This window comes from Pholis gunnellus, assembly GCF_910591455.1.
Source record: "Pholis gunnellus genome assembly, chromosome: 16".
Lineage (NCBI taxonomy): Eukaryota > Metazoa > Chordata > Actinopteri > Perciformes > Pholidae > Pholis > Pholis gunnellus.
This window is the reverse complement of record NC_136543.1, coordinates 15,609,973-15,628,771: the sequence shown is the minus strand read 5'-3', so window position 1 is coordinate 15,628,771 and position 18,799 is coordinate 15,609,973. Positions and strand designations below refer to the sequence as shown.

General features: G+C 40.3%; 3 protein-coding genes across 4 annotated transcripts; all 3 read right to left on the bottom strand.

Annotated features, from left to right (window-relative positions):
- Nucleotides 1-205: 205 nt before the first annotated feature.
- LOC306708102 (sodium-dependent neutral amino acid transporter B(0)AT1-like) lies at nt 206-3,573 on the bottom strand (the record flags this gene model as incomplete). The annotated part of the gene is made up of 12 exons (XM_079175813.1): nt 206-355; nt 548-710; nt 947-1,106; nt 1,223-1,427; nt 1,516-1,672; nt 1,864-1,992; nt 2,086-2,198; nt 2,281-2,391; nt 2,481-2,662; nt 2,761-2,898; nt 2,980-3,120; nt 3,375-3,573. 12 exons carry the CDS (start codon nt 3,571-3,573, stop codon nt 215-217), a joined length of 1,839 nt encoding a protein of 612 aa, XP_079031939.1. The 3' UTR covers nt 206-214.
- A 1,763-nt stretch (nt 3,574-5,336) lies between these two features.
- LOC306708100 (sodium-dependent neutral amino acid transporter B(0)AT1-like) lies at nt 5,337-9,608 on the bottom strand. Its single transcript, XM_079175811.1, has 12 exons — nt 9,381-9,608; nt 8,986-9,126; nt 8,767-8,904; nt 8,487-8,668; nt 8,287-8,397; nt 8,092-8,204; nt 7,871-7,999; nt 7,523-7,679; nt 7,230-7,434; nt 6,954-7,113; nt 6,577-6,739; nt 5,337-6,326 (listed from the first exon to the last, which is right to left on the bottom strand). Exons 1-12 carry the CDS (start codon nt 9,577-9,579, stop codon nt 6,168-6,170), a joined length of 1,857 nt encoding a protein of 618 aa, XP_079031937.1. The 5' UTR covers nt 9,580-9,608; the 3' UTR covers nt 5,337-6,167.
- Nucleotides 9,609-12,087: 2,479 nt separating this feature from the next.
- LOC306708099 (sodium-dependent neutral amino acid transporter B(0)AT1-like) lies at nt 12,088-18,510 on the bottom strand. Of its 2 annotated transcripts, XM_079175809.1 has the most exons (12): nt 18,258-18,510; nt 17,088-17,228; nt 16,849-16,986; nt 16,587-16,768; nt 15,478-15,588; nt 15,288-15,400; nt 15,012-15,140; nt 13,608-13,764; nt 13,327-13,531; nt 13,038-13,197; nt 12,659-12,821; nt 12,088-12,409 (listed from the first exon to the last, which is right to left on the bottom strand). In XM_079175809.1, the coding sequence occupies exons 1-12, from the start codon at nt 18,454-18,456 to the stop codon at nt 12,251-12,253; spliced, it is 1,857 nt and encodes a 618-aa protein (XP_079031935.1). In that variant the 5' UTR covers nt 18,457-18,510; the 3' UTR covers nt 12,088-12,250. The 2 variants fall into 2 exon arrangements, with proteins under 2 accessions (XP_079031935.1, XP_079031936.1); XM_079175810.1 differs by lacking the exon at nt 13,327-13,531 and having other exon boundaries at nt 13,038-13,150.
- Between the last annotated feature and the right edge of the window lie 289 nt (nt 18,511-18,799).

Genomic DNA, 18,799 nt, shown 5'->3' with positions numbered 1-18,799 from the left:
TTTTAAAAGATGTGAACATGTTCTAGAACATGAGAACAATATGTCTACTTTAAGAACGTGTGCATGGATATAAAGAACACTGTTTGCAGTGGTAATTTAAATAATATGATAACAGGAAAGAACTCAACTTATTAACTAATTTCATTATTTTATATTCTGAAATGTATGACCTTATCATCAATTTAGGAGACTTGGCAAATTCTTTCAATATATTTTATTTCTTCTTGCAGGAAACAAAGATCAACCTACATAGTGCATACACAGGCACTGCTAGACTGGGGACTCCCGCCAAAAGAAAGACAACCGCATTGATCCATGAAGGGTACGGCACTGATGCCAGAGATGGGAACTCCTCCTGTAAACCCAAAAAGAGTATAATTTGTTACCACCATATGCTCTACTATCAACAACTTTTACCATAAAAATGTTTGCAACGAGGCATTATTAAACAAAGAGACAACAAAAGGATGGATGCTGTTGCTGAGATCAGAACTGACACACCCAAATATAAATGAACACAGATTATACTTGAAGCTTGTGTGCTTACAGATTTGGGATCCCAGACTAAGTAGGTGAGCTGTTCTTGGGTTTGTGTCACCAGGTAGAAAACTAAAATAACTAGAACGATTAGAGGACTAATGAACCTCCATGTAACCTGCCAAAAGATGGAGGGCTTATATCCGACCATGAACTCCAAGTCCGCATTGAACCTGCAACACACACAAGAAGGTTCTGATTAGATTTGAAAAGTAAAATGTGAAATTAAAGTCATCCTTGTTACAAAGGGATTAAATAGGACAGACATCTCCATAAAAATTTGCTCAAAAACAGGCAGAGCATGATGCTGCTCATGCTTTATGGTTATTTTGCAGCAAATATCCAGAAGAATGATAACGAAAACACAGATGAACAATGAGTTGCTATAATAGTCTGAGTAAGCACTAACCTGTCTATGCCATAGATGTATACAACAGATATCATCTCAAACAATCCAATGGTCAGAAGTGGAACTGAACCAGCAAAGTTGTCAAAGAGAGTTACCCAATAAAGCCCTGAATTCTGCGCAAACAAGAGACAGATGATGAAGGCGACAGCACATGTTACTCCTGAAAAACACGGTCACAAAAACAAGGCAACTTGTGTTAAAACAGGAATCAGACAATCAATTCATCCAAGGTTGCAAAGCTAATGGGTAGATTGATTTATCTACTAAACAGAATACCAGTCAGCGCTTCTTGGGGCCATTTTTGAGGTAACATATTCAGATCTTTCAGTGGGACCACCACTCCCTCAATGTTGCCAAACAGGGTTGAGATTCCCAAGCAGAGAAGCATGACGAAGAAGAGAACAGACCAGACAGGAGAACCAGGCATCTTGGTGATTGCCTCTGTGAACACAATGAAGGCCAGACCTGTTCCCTCCACTCCCTGCACAAACACCAATTACAAACAAAGCAGTTAAGAGTCAAAATGTGAATAACTTGGTAATCGGATTGTTATTCATCAATATAGTCACCTCACTGAGAAGTGTATGCATGTCACAGGTTTTGATGTCCAATCCAAGAACAGTATCAGGATAGGAGCTGTTGAGATGATTGAGGGCTGCCTCGTAGTTGCTGGTAGTGATGTTGTCTTCAGGAAGGTCAAATGCATTTAATAATGTCATGATGTTACTAGGGAGAGCACATGTCAGAGATAAATCACTCTGGATTACTGGAATTCAGATTTTTCAAGTATATTTTAAAACAATACTCACATACATTGAAAATAACTTAAAAGTGACCCCTTCCTATAGTGTTACCTTATTCCATGCACAAATACATTAAAAGTAGCTCATGAAGCTTCAGTAGTACTGACTACTCACTCATTGATACAGTTGTCATATTTCTCTGTGGCTCTGAAGCCAATGATGGAGTAGGTGACTGTGGCAGCATAGATTGAGGTGAAGCCAGTTATTGCTGTCAGGATCACAGCATCTTGCACGCAGTTGTTGCTTGGGAAACAGGGAAAAAAACAACAAATAGATTCAGGACAAACTTATTTGAGAATAGCTACTAGTGACAGGGCTTCTATTTATGTCTCTTACTGAACAGGGTTGTAGCTTGAGAAGGAGATGAGGCCTCCCCAAGCTAGGCTAAAGGCATAGAAGACCTGGGCACCTGCATCGAGCCAAGTTTTTGGGTTGATCAACTCATCAACCTGCAAGAGTGAGGTGTACATTGTGACGTGGCTTTGTTAGTTATATAATTGCCTTTTTTTACGATATTGATTTGAAACTTACGTCTGGTGTGAAGAGGAACTTTATTCCGCTCAGGGAGCCTTTAAGAGTCAGTCCTCGGATCAGGAAGATGGCCAGCACTATGTAAGGCAGGATGGCTGTGACGTACACTGCCTGAGGTCATGACAAGAAAAGAAAACATAAAATTATTTGAACAGTGGTGATTCAAGAAAGCATGTTGTTTTTGTGAAGGTTTGACAGACCTTGCCTGAAGTGCCGATCCCCCGTATGTAACAGACACACATGACTGTCCAGGCTGCTAGTAGGCAGAGTACTACGGGCCAGTGGAGTCCTCCACCGTCGTCTATAGAGGCCGAACTATTCAGAGTCACTCTGTAAAAATAGTAATCCACAGTGGAGCTCCTTTGACACTCTGGTACAAATCCTGAAGGGGCAAGAAACAGTCATCTGAAAGTGTACAAGTCTACATCTGCACAATAGTTTAAGTGCTTCATGAGTATATCTGTGTGTATATTAAAATACCTGTCCCATTGACATTAAGAGGACACTGGGTCCAAGGCAGTGGGTCTTGAAATGAATTGAAGAGATACCACATGATCCAGGCTATTAAGGTGTTGTAGTAAAGTCCAACCAATAAGGAAACCAGCATGGAGGCTATACCTGAGGAAGGCAAAATCATTATCTGATGTTATTATTCTCCCTCTGCTTTGGACAATTTGTTTCATAGCTTATTTTACTTACCAACACCAGTCAGATAAGGGTTGATGGCTCTCCACACTCCTACACTGCCTTTCCTGAGACGCTGGCCGATGGCAAACTCCAACAACAGGAGAGGCATTCCTTCCAGCACCAGCAGAATCAGGTAGGGAATCAAAAATGCACCTGAAAAAGTAGGATCAGAAGCACAATTACAAATCTGTAGATAGTGTTGCATTTATGGCAGTAATAGACTGTTTCACCATTTGCAAAGGTACAGAAAGTCCTTCAATGAAAATCATTTAAAAGCTAGAAAAATACCCAAAAGGTACAGGCTATTCATTAGTTCTTCAACCACACTATGGTTTGTCAAACAGTCATTGATGAATTGACAATCCATGATCATAAGATTTCCCTTTCGTTTTTTGATCTGAGCTTACCTCCTCCATGAGTTTGACACAAGTAAGGGAATCGCCACACATTGCCGATCCCAATGCAGAAGCCCACACAGGTTAGGATGTACTGGGTTTTGTTGTCCCACTTTGGCCTGTCCCCGGCCCCCTCCTTCTCCATCCTGTCCAGATCCTCATGAGAAGGGATCCTATCATCCAGTCCTGGGTTAGGAAATACCAGTCTCATGGTTCCCCTCCTGAAGCTGAGAAGTTACTCTGTCGTTCGTGGAAGTCAAAGTGAGCTCTTAGTGTATGCACTCTGCAAATATTTGAAACAAGTTTATGATCCTTTACTCTAACTGGTGCAATTAACAGATAAGCCCACGCCCACTTTGCATTTCTGTTTTTACACTACCGTTTAGTCATTCAATGTAATAATAATACATTTTAAAAATACTGCCACTATTAAGGTAGATAACCCTGTCCCCTCACAGCAAGAAGACCCTGAGTTTTAATCCACTACTCAAGGGAGAAGTCCACCCTTCACCCAGTTTGAAACTCTCCCATGGTCATATTGTTTTGTGGCCCTGAGGCTGATAATGAAGCAGATAACCTTTGTAGACTGAGTTACTGGCATTGCTGATGACATTAATAACGGAGTCCTGCTCACAGTTGTTGCTCCAAAAATATGACAAAGAATATGTGAGAACTGTTTAACAGAGTTTCCCAAACTGCCTCTAACTGTACAGCTGGCAGTTACTCACTTGATAGATTTGCACCTGGAGAAAGCGATGAGACATCATAGGGAAAGAAAACATGTGTACCTGCCTGTAATTACATCCCTGGATTTATGAAACCAAGGATGGAATAGCAACTGGGCAAAGTGGGCAAGAACTTGAGATCCACCCAAAACAGTCGGGGTTTGACTGGTTGTGCTAATTTATTTGCTGCTTTGTTTGAGATACACCACTAAAACACAATACCTGAACTGATGAGGGCCTTAAGGTTGGTCTTTCTTCATTATCTAATCTTTAAGCCCAACCTTGAATTGGGTCTTTGTGTTGAACGCTAGTTTTAGACCTTCATTATTTTAATTTTGTGCATTCATGTTGTGTATTCCCAAATCAATATGTTTCATCCATCAACAATGATACAGGTCAAGAGCAACTACACACATTTGGCCTTCAGACGAGGAGTTTAACAATCAGCATCTCCATCAGACTCTGGTGATGAAGACAGTAGATTCTGATGAAGAAATGCCATTGAAACATGCTCCAGACTTTATTCAGATCATGAGTTTGATGTTTTCTTTCAGGGTTAGGGTTAGTATGTATTGTATGTATTGACTGATGGAACTATTGATGAGCCTTACGGTCACACAATTCTTTTGTAAGTGTGTACAGCTATGGTGTACCAAGCTGACTTGACAGAGATCTTTCAAAAGGATTCAGTCCTAATATTAAGACCTCAGCATATGGAGAGGTATATGTTTTGTGATCATTAGAGGATAATAATCTGGCTGTTGAAGCAAGAGACAAAGTTGAGTTTGCCTGGAACATAAATCAATAAAACGTATGTAATTATTATTATTTAATCAAGTTACTTATTGTTAGTACTTGTGTTATTTAGTATACAATGTATTAAAACTACAGACTACAGACATCATTCCATTGCAACTTATAATATATTTACAACATAATATCAATTTACAATCTTAAATCAGTTTGATTGAACTTTGATTTATTATTCTAGTAATAGTGGACAGTGAACATCTTAATGTGTGATGTCTCCCTCTCTTGGCAAATTTGTTGCTCTACATTGTTGGGACATTCCACCTTGGGCAAAGAGCCCACTGTATAATCTGACTCCAAAAGACTACACCTCAGAAGGACCCCGTGCAGATCGTTTGAATTGGAATTACTTTGATGAACAACAGATGACAGACGGTCTAAAAGTATTAACAATTTATTAAGTCAAGCATCAGAACATATAATGCATAGATCTATGGTTTCACAGAACACCATCAAAGATTAAGTATCCCTGGCATGAGACACAAAGTCAGGGCTCAGAATACGTATCTCTCGTCTCGGTGGTTGTGAGCCCTGTTCTAACATTTCCCTGTTTCTTTATCCTCTCCGATGAGGATTTGACCTTGTCCTGCACAGGGACGCATCACCTTCGCACACACACACGCCAGGGTAGAGGCCCCTGTGTGTGTGGGAGTCTTCCTGCTGTGGGAGTTCTGCCTGCTGAGAGAATTCTCAAGGTGTCGGTCCTGCATCCATTTGTTCCTACACAATATTCGATGGACTTATCCGTTTCATAACACAACTAGTTATAAGTTTAAGCTAAACCACCTGTGAGTCAGAGCTTCTTCTTTGTACGGGGAGCGCAAAAGTGCCTCGCCCGGAGCGCTTGAAACCTTTGCTCAATGACCACGCAACACTATTGCAATTGAGCACATACATAATTCTTATAAATTCAATGCCTCTATATATTTTTAGCATATTTCTACAACATCTTCTGCTTGTTTAAACAATCATACAAAGAGCTAATGCCGTTGCATTCACTTATAGTGTGTTGATCTCTCAGGGCCACGGGTCTAAAACCTTGATGGAACAGTAAGTTGCCTTTGGAGAGGTCCAATACAACAAGATATCAAATAAGCATTCTAATAAGTGCGATGAGTACATTTAGTTTATTGATATGGCAGCAATACATTTGCATAAAACATGATCAGAAATAAGAATACTTTCCTGAAGTGCATCAATAAAACATCAGTATTGTACTTCAAGACTCTTGCATTTTGTTGTATTCTGAAATGTATGATTTTTAAACAGTTTAGGACTTTTCTGACACTATCGTTTTCTTGCAGCAATTAAAGAACAGCCTATATAATGCATACACAGGCACTGCAAGACTGGGGACACCCGCCAGGAGAAAAATGATCACGTTGATCCATGAGGGGTAAGGTACTGATGCCAGAGACGGGAACTCCTCCTGTTGACCAGAAAACAGTATGATTAGTGCATTTGGTATGCAATGGCTGTCCAAACATTGGTGAAGTATAGTTATAGACTGACTAATTGTTTATTATATGCTGTACCACAGAGGAAAAACATTCCCTAAAAATGTTTGACGTGCAATATAATTTGTGTATTTTTGCAGTAAGAAAATATGAGAGAATATGGCAACACATAGAATGGATACTTAAGATGGTATATTAATTATTAATAGAGTTCGTGCTTACAGAATTTGGATCCCAGACTAAGTAGGTGAGCTCTTCTTGGGTTTGTGTCACCAGGTAGAAAACTAAAATAACCAGAACGATTAGAGGACTAATGAACCTCAATGTAACCTGCCAAAAGATGGAGGGTTTATGTCCGACCATGAACTCCAAGTCCGCATTGAACCTGCAACACACACAGGAGGGTTTTGATTAGCTTTCAAAAGTTTTGAAGTGTGTCATGACATCATCAAGTTACACTGGACTTAAATAGGTCGGTGATACAGGCCCAGTGTTATGCTGCTCATGCTGTATGGCTATTTGCAGCAAATATCAAGAAGAATGATAACAAAAACACAGACGGACAATGTGTTGCTATAATAGTCTGAGTAAGCACTAACCTGTCTATGCCATAGATGTATACAACAGCTATCATCTCAAAGAATCCAGTGGTCAGAAGTGGAACTGATCCAGAAAAGTTGTCAAAAAGAGTTACCCAATAAAGCCCTGAATGCTGCGCAAACAAGAGACAGATGATGAAGGCGACAGCACATGTTACTCCTAAAAAACACGGTCACAAAAACAAGGCAACTTGTGTTAAAACAGGAATCAGACAATCAATTCATCCAAGGTTGCAAAGCTAAAGGGTAGATTGATTTATCTACTAAAAAGAATACCAGTCAGCGCTTCTTGGGGCCATTTTTGAGGTAACATATTCAGATCTTTCAGTGGGACCACCACTCCCTCTATGTAGCCAAACATGGTTGAGATTCCTAAGCAGAGAAGCATGACGAAGAAGAGAACAGACCAGACAGGAGAACCAGGCATCTTGGTGATTGCCTCTGTGAACACAATGAAGGCCAGACCTGTTCCCTCCACTCCCTGCACAAACACCAATTACAAACAAAGCAGTTAAGAGTCAAAATGTGAATAACTTGGTAATCGGATTGTTATTCATCAATATAGTCACCTCACTGAGAAGTGTATGCATGTCACAGGTTTTGATGTCCAATCCAAGAACAGTATCAGGATAGGAGCTGTTGAGATGATTGAGGGCTGCCTCGTAGTTGCTGGTAGTGATGTTGTCTTCAGGAAGGTCAAATGCATTTAATAATGTCATGATGTTACTAGGGAGAGCACATGTCAGAGATAAATCACTCTGGATTACTGGAATTCAGATTTTTCAAGTATATTTTAAAACAATACTCACATACATTGAAAATAACTTAAAAGTGACCCCTTCCTATGGTGTTACCTTATTCCATGCACAAATACATTAAAAGTAGCTCATGAAGCTTCAGTAGTACTGACTACTCACTCATTGATACAGTTGTCATATTTCTCTGTGGCTCTGAAGCCAATGATGGAGTAGGTGACTGTGGCAGCATAGATTGCGGTGAAGCCACTTATTGCTGTCAGGATCACAGCATCTTGCACGCAGTTGTTGCTTGGGAAACAGGTAAAAAACAACAAATAGATTCAGGACAAACATATTTGAGATAAGCTACTAGTGACAGGGCTTCTATTTATGTCTCTTACTGAACCGGGTTGTAGCTTGAGAAGGAGATAAGGCTACCCATTCCCAAACCAAAGGCATAGAAGACCTGGGCACCTGCATCGAGCCAGGTTTTTGGTTTGATCAACTCATCAACCTGCAAGAGTGAGGTGTACATTGTGACGTGGCTTTGTTAGTTATATAATTGCCTTTTTTTACGATATCGATTTGAAACTTACGTCTGGTGTGAAGAGGAACTTTATTCCGCTCAGGGAGCCTTTAAGAGTCAGTCCTCGGATCAGGAAGATGGCCAGCACTATGTAAGGCAGGATGGCTGTGACGTACACTGTCTGAGGTCATGACAAGAAAAGAAAACATAAAATTATTTGAACAGTGGTGATTCAAGAAAGCATGTTGTTTTTGTGAAGGTTTGACAGACCTTGCCTGAAGTGCCGATCCCCCGTATGTAGCAGACACATATGACTGTCCAGGCTGCTAGTAGGCAGAGTACTACGGGCCAGTGGAGTCCTCCACCGTCGTCTATAGAGGCCGAACTATTCAGAGTCACTCTGTAAAAATAGTAATCCACAGTGGAGCTCCTTTGACACTCTGGTACAAATCCTGAAGGGGCAAGAAACAGTCATCTGAAAGTGTACAAGTCTACATCTGCACAATAGTTTAAGTGCTTCATGAGTATATCTGTGTGTATATTAAAATACCTGTCCCATTGACATTAAGAGGACACTGGGTCCAAGGCAGTGGGTCTTGAAATGAATTGAAGAGATACCACATGATCCAGGCTATTAAGGTGCTGTAGTAAAGTCCAACCAATACGGAAATCAGCACGGAGGCTATACCTGAGGAAGGCAAAATCATTATCTGATGTTATTATTCTGCCTCTGCTTTGGACAATTTGTTTCATAACTTATTTTACTTACCAACACCAGTCAGATAAGGGTTGATGGCTCTCCACACTCCTACACTGCCTTTCCTGAGACGCTGGCCGATGGCAAACTCCAACAACAGGAGAGGCATTCCTTCCAGCACCAGCAGAAGCAGGTAGGGAATCAGAAATGCACCTGAAAAAGTAGGATCAGAAGCACAATTACAAATCTGTAGATAGTGTTGCATTTATGACAGTAATAGACTGTTTCACCATTTGCAAAGGTACAATAAGTCTTTCAAGGAAAATCATTTAAAAGCTAGAAAAATACCCAAAAGGTACAGGCTATTAATTAGAACCTCAACCACACTGTAATTTGTCAAACAGTCATAGAATAATTAACAGTCCATAATCATTTGATTTTCCTTTCTTTTTTTGATCTGAACTTACCTCCTCCATGAGTTTGACACAAGTAAGGGAATCGCCACACATTGCCGATCCCAATGCAGAAGCCCACACAGGTTAAGATGTACTGGGCTTTGTTGTCCCACTTTGGCCTGTCCCCGGCCCCCTCCTTCTCCATCCTGTCCAGATCCTCATGAGAAGGGATCCTATCATCCAGACCTGGGTTAGGAAATACCAGTCTCATGGTTCCCCTCCTGAAACTGAGAAGTTACTCTGTCGTTCGTGGAAGTCAAAGTGAGCTCTTAGTGTATGCACTCTGCAAATATTTGATACAGGTTTATGATCCTTTACGCTAACTGGTGCAATTAACAGATACGCCCATGGACACTCTGCATTCAGTGGCGGCTGGTGGAAAATGTTCTAGGTGGTGCCATCCAATCAATTTCAGCAAATATCCCAGTTTGATTTAATGCAAAAAAATGAAGGTATCAAACGTGCATTACTACTTTGCAGTTAATACCACTTTGATAAACACGTCAGGACATCTTATTTTTTTCACCCTCACAGGGAATTCAGTATAATATATGTATACAGTATAACAGAGGTCTTCAACAGGGGGTCTGCAAAATTTTTGGTTGATTAGACAATTTTTTATTATTTTAACAAACATGAATCTGTCCATTATTTTAATAGTTCAGTATTGTATGCAAGATAACAGGTATGTTTATGCATGGCAGTGGCACTAATAGGCCATCACTCATTTTCGTTTCCACATTTATGTTTAAAATGAAAATGTCAATTTGAATAGCTTGTATGCATGATTATCATGCAATTGACAGACAATGTTGATATTGGCATTAGTATCAGCTGACAAGGTATGTTTCTAAATGGCAGTGGCACGGCCACCCTACGCACTATACCTTGCACATGTTTAAAATAAAAACATGAATATATGAACCTGTGTATTATTTGAATAGCTTAGTATTGAATGCACAATAAAGAGGTATGTTTGTACATGGCACTAGGCCCAGTTTAATATAAAACACAATTTTATACAATATATATAGTCGGCGGTCCCTGCTCCATCTCTCTATCAGTTGGCCTGAAAAACATTGAAGACCCCTGCAGTATAAGATATATCATATAATAATATTCAGTATAATATAAAACACACACATACATATACAGATATATAGAGATATAAGCTATGATGAGTTTTCACTGTTAATTTACCATCTCAATTAAATGTTGATGCCTCCATGACCAAGTTAAGCAAATGAGACTGAGGACAATGTAATGCTCAATGCTCTAAAGATAGTGGAGATGGTTGTGGACTTCCGGAAGAATGCAGCCCCACCAGCACCTATCACCCTGTGTGACTCCCCCGTCGACGTGGTGGACTCTTACCGCTTCCTGTGCTCCATCATATCCCAGGACCTCAAGTGGGAGCTGAACATCAGCTCCATCACCAAGAAGGCTCAGCAGAGGATGTACTTCCTGAGGCAGCTGAAGAAATTCAACCTGCCAAAGACAATGATGGTGCACTTCTACACAGCCATCATTGAGTCCATCCTCTGCTCCTCCATCACGGTCTGATACGCTGCAGCCACTGCCAAGGACAAGGGCAGGCTGCAGCGCATCATTCACTCTGCCGAGAGGGTGATTGGCCGCAATCTGCCATCCCTCCAGGACTTGTTCGCTTCAAGGACCCTGAAGCGAGCAAGAAAGATTGTAGCCGACCCCTCCCACCCTGGACAAAAACTGTTTATGCCTCTTCCATCGGGCAGGAGGCTGAGGTCCATCAGGACCAAGACCTCACGACATATGAACAGTTTCATCCCTTCCGCAGTCGGGCTCATTAACAGAGCCCGGGTCCCCCACTGACTCTGTCATCCTCAGGACAATTCCCTACACATCCCTTCTAATTCACTCAACACTTTTACACTACACTTAAATCTCACTTGTTTATGGTCCTGTTATCTGTTCGTTTGTGCACTATTTTATATTTCACTTTATTTCATATTTCACTTTATTCCATATTTCACTTTATTTTATATATTTTTCTGTACATTTTAATATGTTTCTACTTTGCACTGTCTTGATTGTCGTTAATTGTTAAATGTTATGCACCTCCTGCCATGTCAAATTCCTTGTATGTTCAACATACAATGGCAATAAACGGTTCTGATTCTGATTCTGATTGCAACTTATAACATATTTACAACATAGTATCAATTTACAATCTTAAATCAGTTTGATTGAACTTTGATTTATTATTCTAGTAATAGTGGTCAGTGAACATCTTAACATATTAATGTGTGATGTCTCCCTCTCTTGGCAAATTTGTTGCTCTACATCTTCTGCTTGTTTAAACAATCATACAAAGAGCTAATGCCGTTGCATTCACTTATATTGCGTTGATCTCTCAGGGCCACGGGTATAAAACCTTGATGGAACAGTAAGTTGCCTTTGGAGGGGGGGGGGGGGGGGGGGGTGACCGTGACTAAGTGGAGAGCAGGGCCGTACTTCAACCAGAGGATTGGCGGTTCGATCCTCGGCTCTGGCTCCGCTAGTCACATGTCAATGTGTCCTTGAGCAAGACCCTTAACCCCAAAATTGCTCCCGTAGCTGTGCCTACGGTGTATAGATAGATATTGAATTGTAAGTCGCTTTGGATAAAAGCATCTGCTAAATGACTGTAATGTAATGTAATGTCCAATACAAAAAGATATCAAATAAGCATTCCAATAAGTGCTATGAGTACATTTAGTTTATTGATATGGCAGCAATACATTTGCACAAAACATGATCAGAATTATGAGTACTTTTCTGAAGTACATCAATAAAACAATCAGTATTGTACTTCAAGACTCTTGCATTTTGTTGTATTCTGAAATGTATGATTTTTAAACCGTTTAGGACTTTTCTGACACTATCGTTTTCTTGCAGCAATCAAAAAACAGCCTACATAATGCATACACAGGCACTGCAAGACTGGGGACACCCGCCAGGAGAAAAATGATCACGTTGATCCATGAGGGGTACGGTACTGATGCCAGAGACGGGAACTCCTCCTGTTGACCAGAAAACAGTATGATTAGTGCATTTGGTATGCAATGGCTGTCCAAACATTGGTGAATTATAGTTATAGACTGACTAATTGTTTATTATATGCTGTACCACAGAGGAAAAACATTCCCTAAAAATGTTTGACGTGCAATATAATTTGTGTATTTTGCAGTAAGAAAATATGAGAGAATATGGCAACACATAGAATGGATACTTATGATGATATATTAATTATTAATAGAGTTTGTGCTTACAGAATTTGGATCCCAGACTAAGTAGGTGAGCTCTTGTTGGACTTGTGTCACCAGGTAGAAAACTAAAATAACCAGAACGATTAGAGGACTAATGAACCTCCATGTAACCTGCCAAAAGATGGAGGGTTTATGTCCGACCATGAACTCCACATCCTCGTTGAACCTGCAACACACACAGGAGGGTTTTGATTAGCTTTCAAAAGTTTTGAAGTGTGTCATGACATCATCTACGTTACACTGGACTTAAATAGGTCGGTGATACCGGCCCAGTGTTATGCTGCTCATGCTGTATGGTTATTTTGCAGCAAATATCAAGAAGAATGATAATGAAAACACAGACGGACAATGTGTTGCTATAATAGTCTGAGTAAGCACTAACCTGTCTATGCCATAGATGTATACAACAGCTATCATCTCAAACAATCCAATGGTCAGAAGTGGAACTGATCCAGCAAAGTTGTCAAAGAGAGTTACCCAATAAAGCCCTGAATTCTGCGTAAACAGGAGACAGATGATGAAGGCGACAGCACATGTTACTCCTGAAAAACACGGTCACAAAAACAAGGCAACTTGTGTTAAAACACAAGCCAGAGACAAACACCAAGGATGTTTAATTGGGGGATGAAAAATTGTTCAACTGACTGAGTTGATTTTTAAAAACAAATTACCAGTGACTATTTCATAGGGCCACTTTTTAGGGAATACATTCAGGTCTCTCAGTGGGACCACCACTCCCTCTATGTTGCCAAACAGGGTTGAGAGTCCCAAGCAGAGAAGCATGACGAAGAAGAGAACAGACCAGACAGGAGAACCAGGCATCTTGATTATTGCCTCTGTGAAAACAATGAAGGCCAGACCTGTTCCCTCCACTCCCTGCACAAACACAAGTTAGTAACAAAAGAGAATAGAATAACCTGGTAATCGGACAGATATTCATCAATATAGTTACCTCACTGAGAAGTGTCTGCATGTCACAGGTTTTGATGTCCAATCCAAGAACAGTATCAGGATAGGAGCTGTTGAGGTGATTGAGGGCTGCCTCGTAGTTGCTTGTAGTGATGTTGTCTTCAGGTAGGTCAAATGTATTTAGTAATGTCATGATGTTACTAGGCAGAAAATATGTCACAGATTAGTAACTTAAAATTACTTTATTGGAACTTACATGAAGAAATGAATTTCTTACTCATAGTTAGCTAACGGGTTTCTGTAATCATTCCTTCTTCTAAGTTCCAAGAACTTATGCGGTGACCATAAAGTGTCCCATTCCTAGTGTGACCGCAATGTAAAAGGTGGGGAAAAACATCCACAGACCTTATTCTATGCAAAACTGCATGCCAAAGTTTAGCTCAATCCCTTCCATTTATCTCTCACTGGCTAGCGGTTACCACTAAGCCCCCATGAAGAGCGCCAGGTTTAAAGCAAATTTGACATGGTGGGCAAATAGTGGGTCCAAAAAACGTTTTCTCACAGACTTACATTGGGAAAGAGACATGCGTAACTCAGCGGATACATTTTTGGGTGAATCAACTTCCCATTACCAGCACATAAATAGCCCTTATTAAAATCATTAATACCCTCCGATTCCCCCCCAGATAAACACTATTAGCGCTATCAGCACTGTTAGTGTTACATTCATAGCTATAACTTTACTCCTGAATTCATGCACCTCATCACACACATTCTTGCTGGCAGAAAGCTTGACAGAGTATCCAGTGAGACACACAGTCTACAACCTCATAGCGAAACTGATTGATGCTGGGGAGACTTACTGGTCAATTGGCTGCATGTGTCCGGAACAATCCACGCAACATTGTGGCTGCTAACTCTCCTGGGCGGTTGAACTGGGGATTGTCTGTTTGGCGCAGCTGGTGATAATGATGGATTTAACCTGTTTGTATAACAGGTCATCATTGCAGCTGGGCGGCTTGTTAGGGACTTCCGCCACAGCACTAATCTCAGCGGTTAATTGTTCATGATAGGTTAACGAGGGTTGGCTATTGGTTAGAAAACTAAATCTATATCAGCTAGTTCTTTCTTGGCAAATTCTACACCCCTTCTCCCAATTTAATGAAAATCGGACCAGTAGTATCTCCATAATCCATCTGACTGACAGACAGACCAACAAACCAAGCCGAAAACATAACCTCCTCACCAGAAGTGAACTCTTACATACGGGCATGTGAGTGAAGAGTTTGACTTACAGATGGACAATCTGCATTTTTGTCTTAGGCAATTTATTGTAACTGAAAAATAAAAGGTCCACTTAACTTTTTCAAAACCTTATACATAAAGCAGAACTTGCAGGACTACTCGGTCCCAAAAACATTGAAATCTGAATCCTGTGAATACTCACTCACTGATACAGTTGTCATATTTCTCTGTAGCCCTGAAGCCAATGATGGAGTAGGTGACTGTAGCGGCATAGATTGAGGTGAGGCCAGTTATGACTGACAAGATCACAGCATCTTGCACGCAGTTGTTGCTTGGAAAAAGAAACAATAAAAAAAAACAAAGTTACACGTTGACTTTGGGTCTGAGATTGGCTATTACCTTTTTTCAATATAAGTGAGCAAAGGGAGACTTGAACTGCACATTAACAACCATAACAGGACATTTCAATGTCTCTTACTGAACAGGGTTGTAGCTTGAGAAGGAGATGAGGCCTCCCCACCCCAAACCAAAGGAATAGAAGACCTGGGCACCTGCATCCAGCCAAGTTGTTGGTTTAATCAACTCATCCACCTGCAAGAGTGAGGTGTACATTGTGATGTGGCTATGAACAATGAGTTCTAACTTTTCTATCAAGATCTGAAACATACGTCTGGTGTGAAGAGGAACTTTATTCCACTCAGGGAGCCTTTAAGAGTCAGTCCTCGAATCAGGAAGATGGCCAGAACTATGTACGGCAGAATGGCTGTGACGTACACTGCCTGAGGTCATGACAAGAAAACATGGAATCATAAATAATGGACATCAGTTTATTGCACGAATGAATCTTAATTTGACTATTTGCAAAAACCCCTCCTCCAAATATCAACTGTCCAATCATAGCTTAGCAACCTTAAGGTGCAGAGGTCCGTCTGTCAAGCTTTGGATTTTTCTGCATGTTAAAGTAGACTGCATGGAGCTGTACAATGAGCCATACTCTGTATTTATTATTATTTAAATTTTCTTTACACTCTCGAAAACCAAAAATAAAAGATTTGTTTGGGGAATAGATTCAACAGTATGTTTATTTGCTCTAACTAATATAAGCTTCAAACATTTGCATGTCCAGCTAACTAATTTACTGCCTACATTAGTAATGGAGCGTAACTTCCAATGGTGCATTTCGTACATTATTTGTGGTAATACCAGTTACATAAAAAAGAAAATCCCTATTTACAACTAGCACATCCATTATGTAGTATTGACCTACTGTGTAGGAGCTTGTGATGGATTCTACTATATCCGTGTAGGGAAAGGGCCGGCAATGTAAGTTTGACCTTGGGCCAATTTTTCTCAAGCCATTACATGGTGGGCCAAAAATTGATGGTTAATTTAAGAAATATGCTTGATAAAATGTGCAACTGGAATTTGCGAAAGACTGTTACAGGGTTTCTTTTTGTAACTACTTAGTCGACTGCCCCACCCTGTGATTAAATAGTGTATGACAGTCAGAAACAAAAAAAAACACAGTTGTGTGCCAGTGTCTGGGTTTTGCACTACATTACGTAATACAATAGCATTGACAAATAATCTGGCGTCTTTATATTGAGAGCCCTGCTTATTAACCACCGTCTGAAATAAAGGACCTATTGTTTTGAGAATGAGTAGCCTAAATCTGTTATCACTGTACATTTACTTCGTGAGAACAGAAAGATGTAGCAACAGTAATTACAGTAGGCAGGGCTTAGCTAACGGTCAATTTACTGAATGTTCAACAAACCTTGCCTGCAGTGCCAATGCCCCTTATGCAGCAGATTGCTACGACTGTCCAGGCTGCTAGCAGGCAGAGTACTATGGGCCAATGGATTCCTCCAGAGTCGCCTATAGAGGCCGAACTATTCAAAGTTACTCTGTAAAAATAGTAATCCACAGTAGAGCTCCGTTGACACTCTGGTACAAATCCTGTGGGGGAAACATTAAACAATGATGCAATTTGGGTGCTTTGGTGTGCATGTATGAGCTGAAAATGTGTGTATATTCACCTGTCCCATTGTCATTGAGAGGACACTGGGTCCAAGGCAGTGGGTCTTGAAAGGAATTAAAGAGATACCACAGGATCCAGGCTACTAAGGTGTTATAGTAAAGTCCGACCAATAATGAAACCAGCATGGAGGCTATACCTGAGGGACAACAACATTAATCGTGATACCACAGTCACAGGAAGCCAGATATTCTTATGCGTTGTTGGGGGGCCATTTTGCCTTTTTCCTAATATACTTACCAACACCAGTCAGATAAGGGCTGATGGCCCTCCACACCCCTACACTGCCTTTCCTGAGACGCTGGCCGATGGCAAACTCCAACAGCAGGAGAGGCATTCCTTCCAGCACCAGCAGAATCAGGTAGGGAATCATAAAGGCACCTGCAAAATGTTATAAGTGGTTGGGAGGTTGGGAACGTTAGAAATCTCTGCATATCTGTAAAAATGACATTCAGGACATCATAAAAATGTAAAAGTGGCACACTCGTTTTTCTCTCATAGAGACATAAATATATCAATATCAATTAAAAATAGAAATGTGACTCATATCACTATCAAGCTCTACATTCCAAGGTTTTATGCTGGTGTGAAGAAGTATTGCAGATGACAACACGATATGGCTTATGTGGATATTGGCAGGGTATAATGTTTAATTGCAGTTTGGTATTAACTACAGTAAGCTACACACTTAAAGGTTACAGATTTGTTGTTATATAATTCTGTGATGGGCAACGTTTATGACTTAAGTTACTTACAGATGCTTTACTACAATTTAGTGATTTGTTTATGCACACAATTTAAATTTCAAAACAGTGTAACATTTTATTGTTTTGTATGCATCAGCATATTGTCACATTACTGTGACTCACAACATGGACTATGGACAGTGGTTTTAACCATATGAGCTTGAACCCTCTAGTTAATAGTTAACAGAAAAACAGCAGATTCTACTTTTACTGTATGCCTTTGAAACCTGTCCCACTTCCTGTGGCTCAATCACAATGACCCACTTAACACACACTTTTGAAAAAAAGAAAACCCACACACATACACACAAATATATGCAGTATGAAATAATTCCTAGCATTCAGTTTCAACCTAAACGAATATACAGCTCTGTCTGTAGCTCATATGTCATGCTAAAGGTTAACCATTAAGACGTCTTACTCTTGAGAATCATTAATATAACTCAATGGTGATTTCATAACACTCTCTTGTAGCCATTAATGAGTGATTTATTTAACTTACTTTCAGCCTGATATAGTCTTAAGTTCTCAATTTAGATATTTGAGATTATATACAAATGCACCATAAAATGACATAAATTCCCAAAAGATAACTAAGAATCACTCCTAGGTACCTCAACCACACACATCTGTCAAACACTCATGCAACAACGTTTTGTCTTACCTCCTCCATGACTTTGACACAAGTAAGGGAATCGCCACACGTTACCGAGCCCAATGCAGAAGCCCACACAGGTTAGGATGTACTGGGCTTTGTTGTCCCACTTTGGCCTGTCATCAGCTTCCTCTTTGTCCATCCTGTCTAGATCTTCATAGTTCGGGATCCGGAGATCCAGTCCTGGGTTAGGAAGTACCAGTCTCATGGTGACCACCTGTGCTGAAGCAGAGAAGTCTGGTCTACCGCAGATGAAGCATTGTGTGCGAGTTCCACATGGAACACTAAGCAATCCTGTAAGAAGTTTATGATCTTTTACTTTATCTGTTGCTGGCCATATCTTAGCCACTGAGTGCACACTCAGCCATTCAGTCATTGATTTTAACATGTGGATGTCAAATGTACAAAATGTCCTGCCAATCTGCTTTAAAACTATAAAAGACGTATTCATAATTAATTTGTCTAAGAAGGGATCATACCCTTTGCTTTGTTAATTTGTTACCCAAGTGTTTTATTTTGAAGGGGTTCATTCAAAATCACTGTCAGTGTTA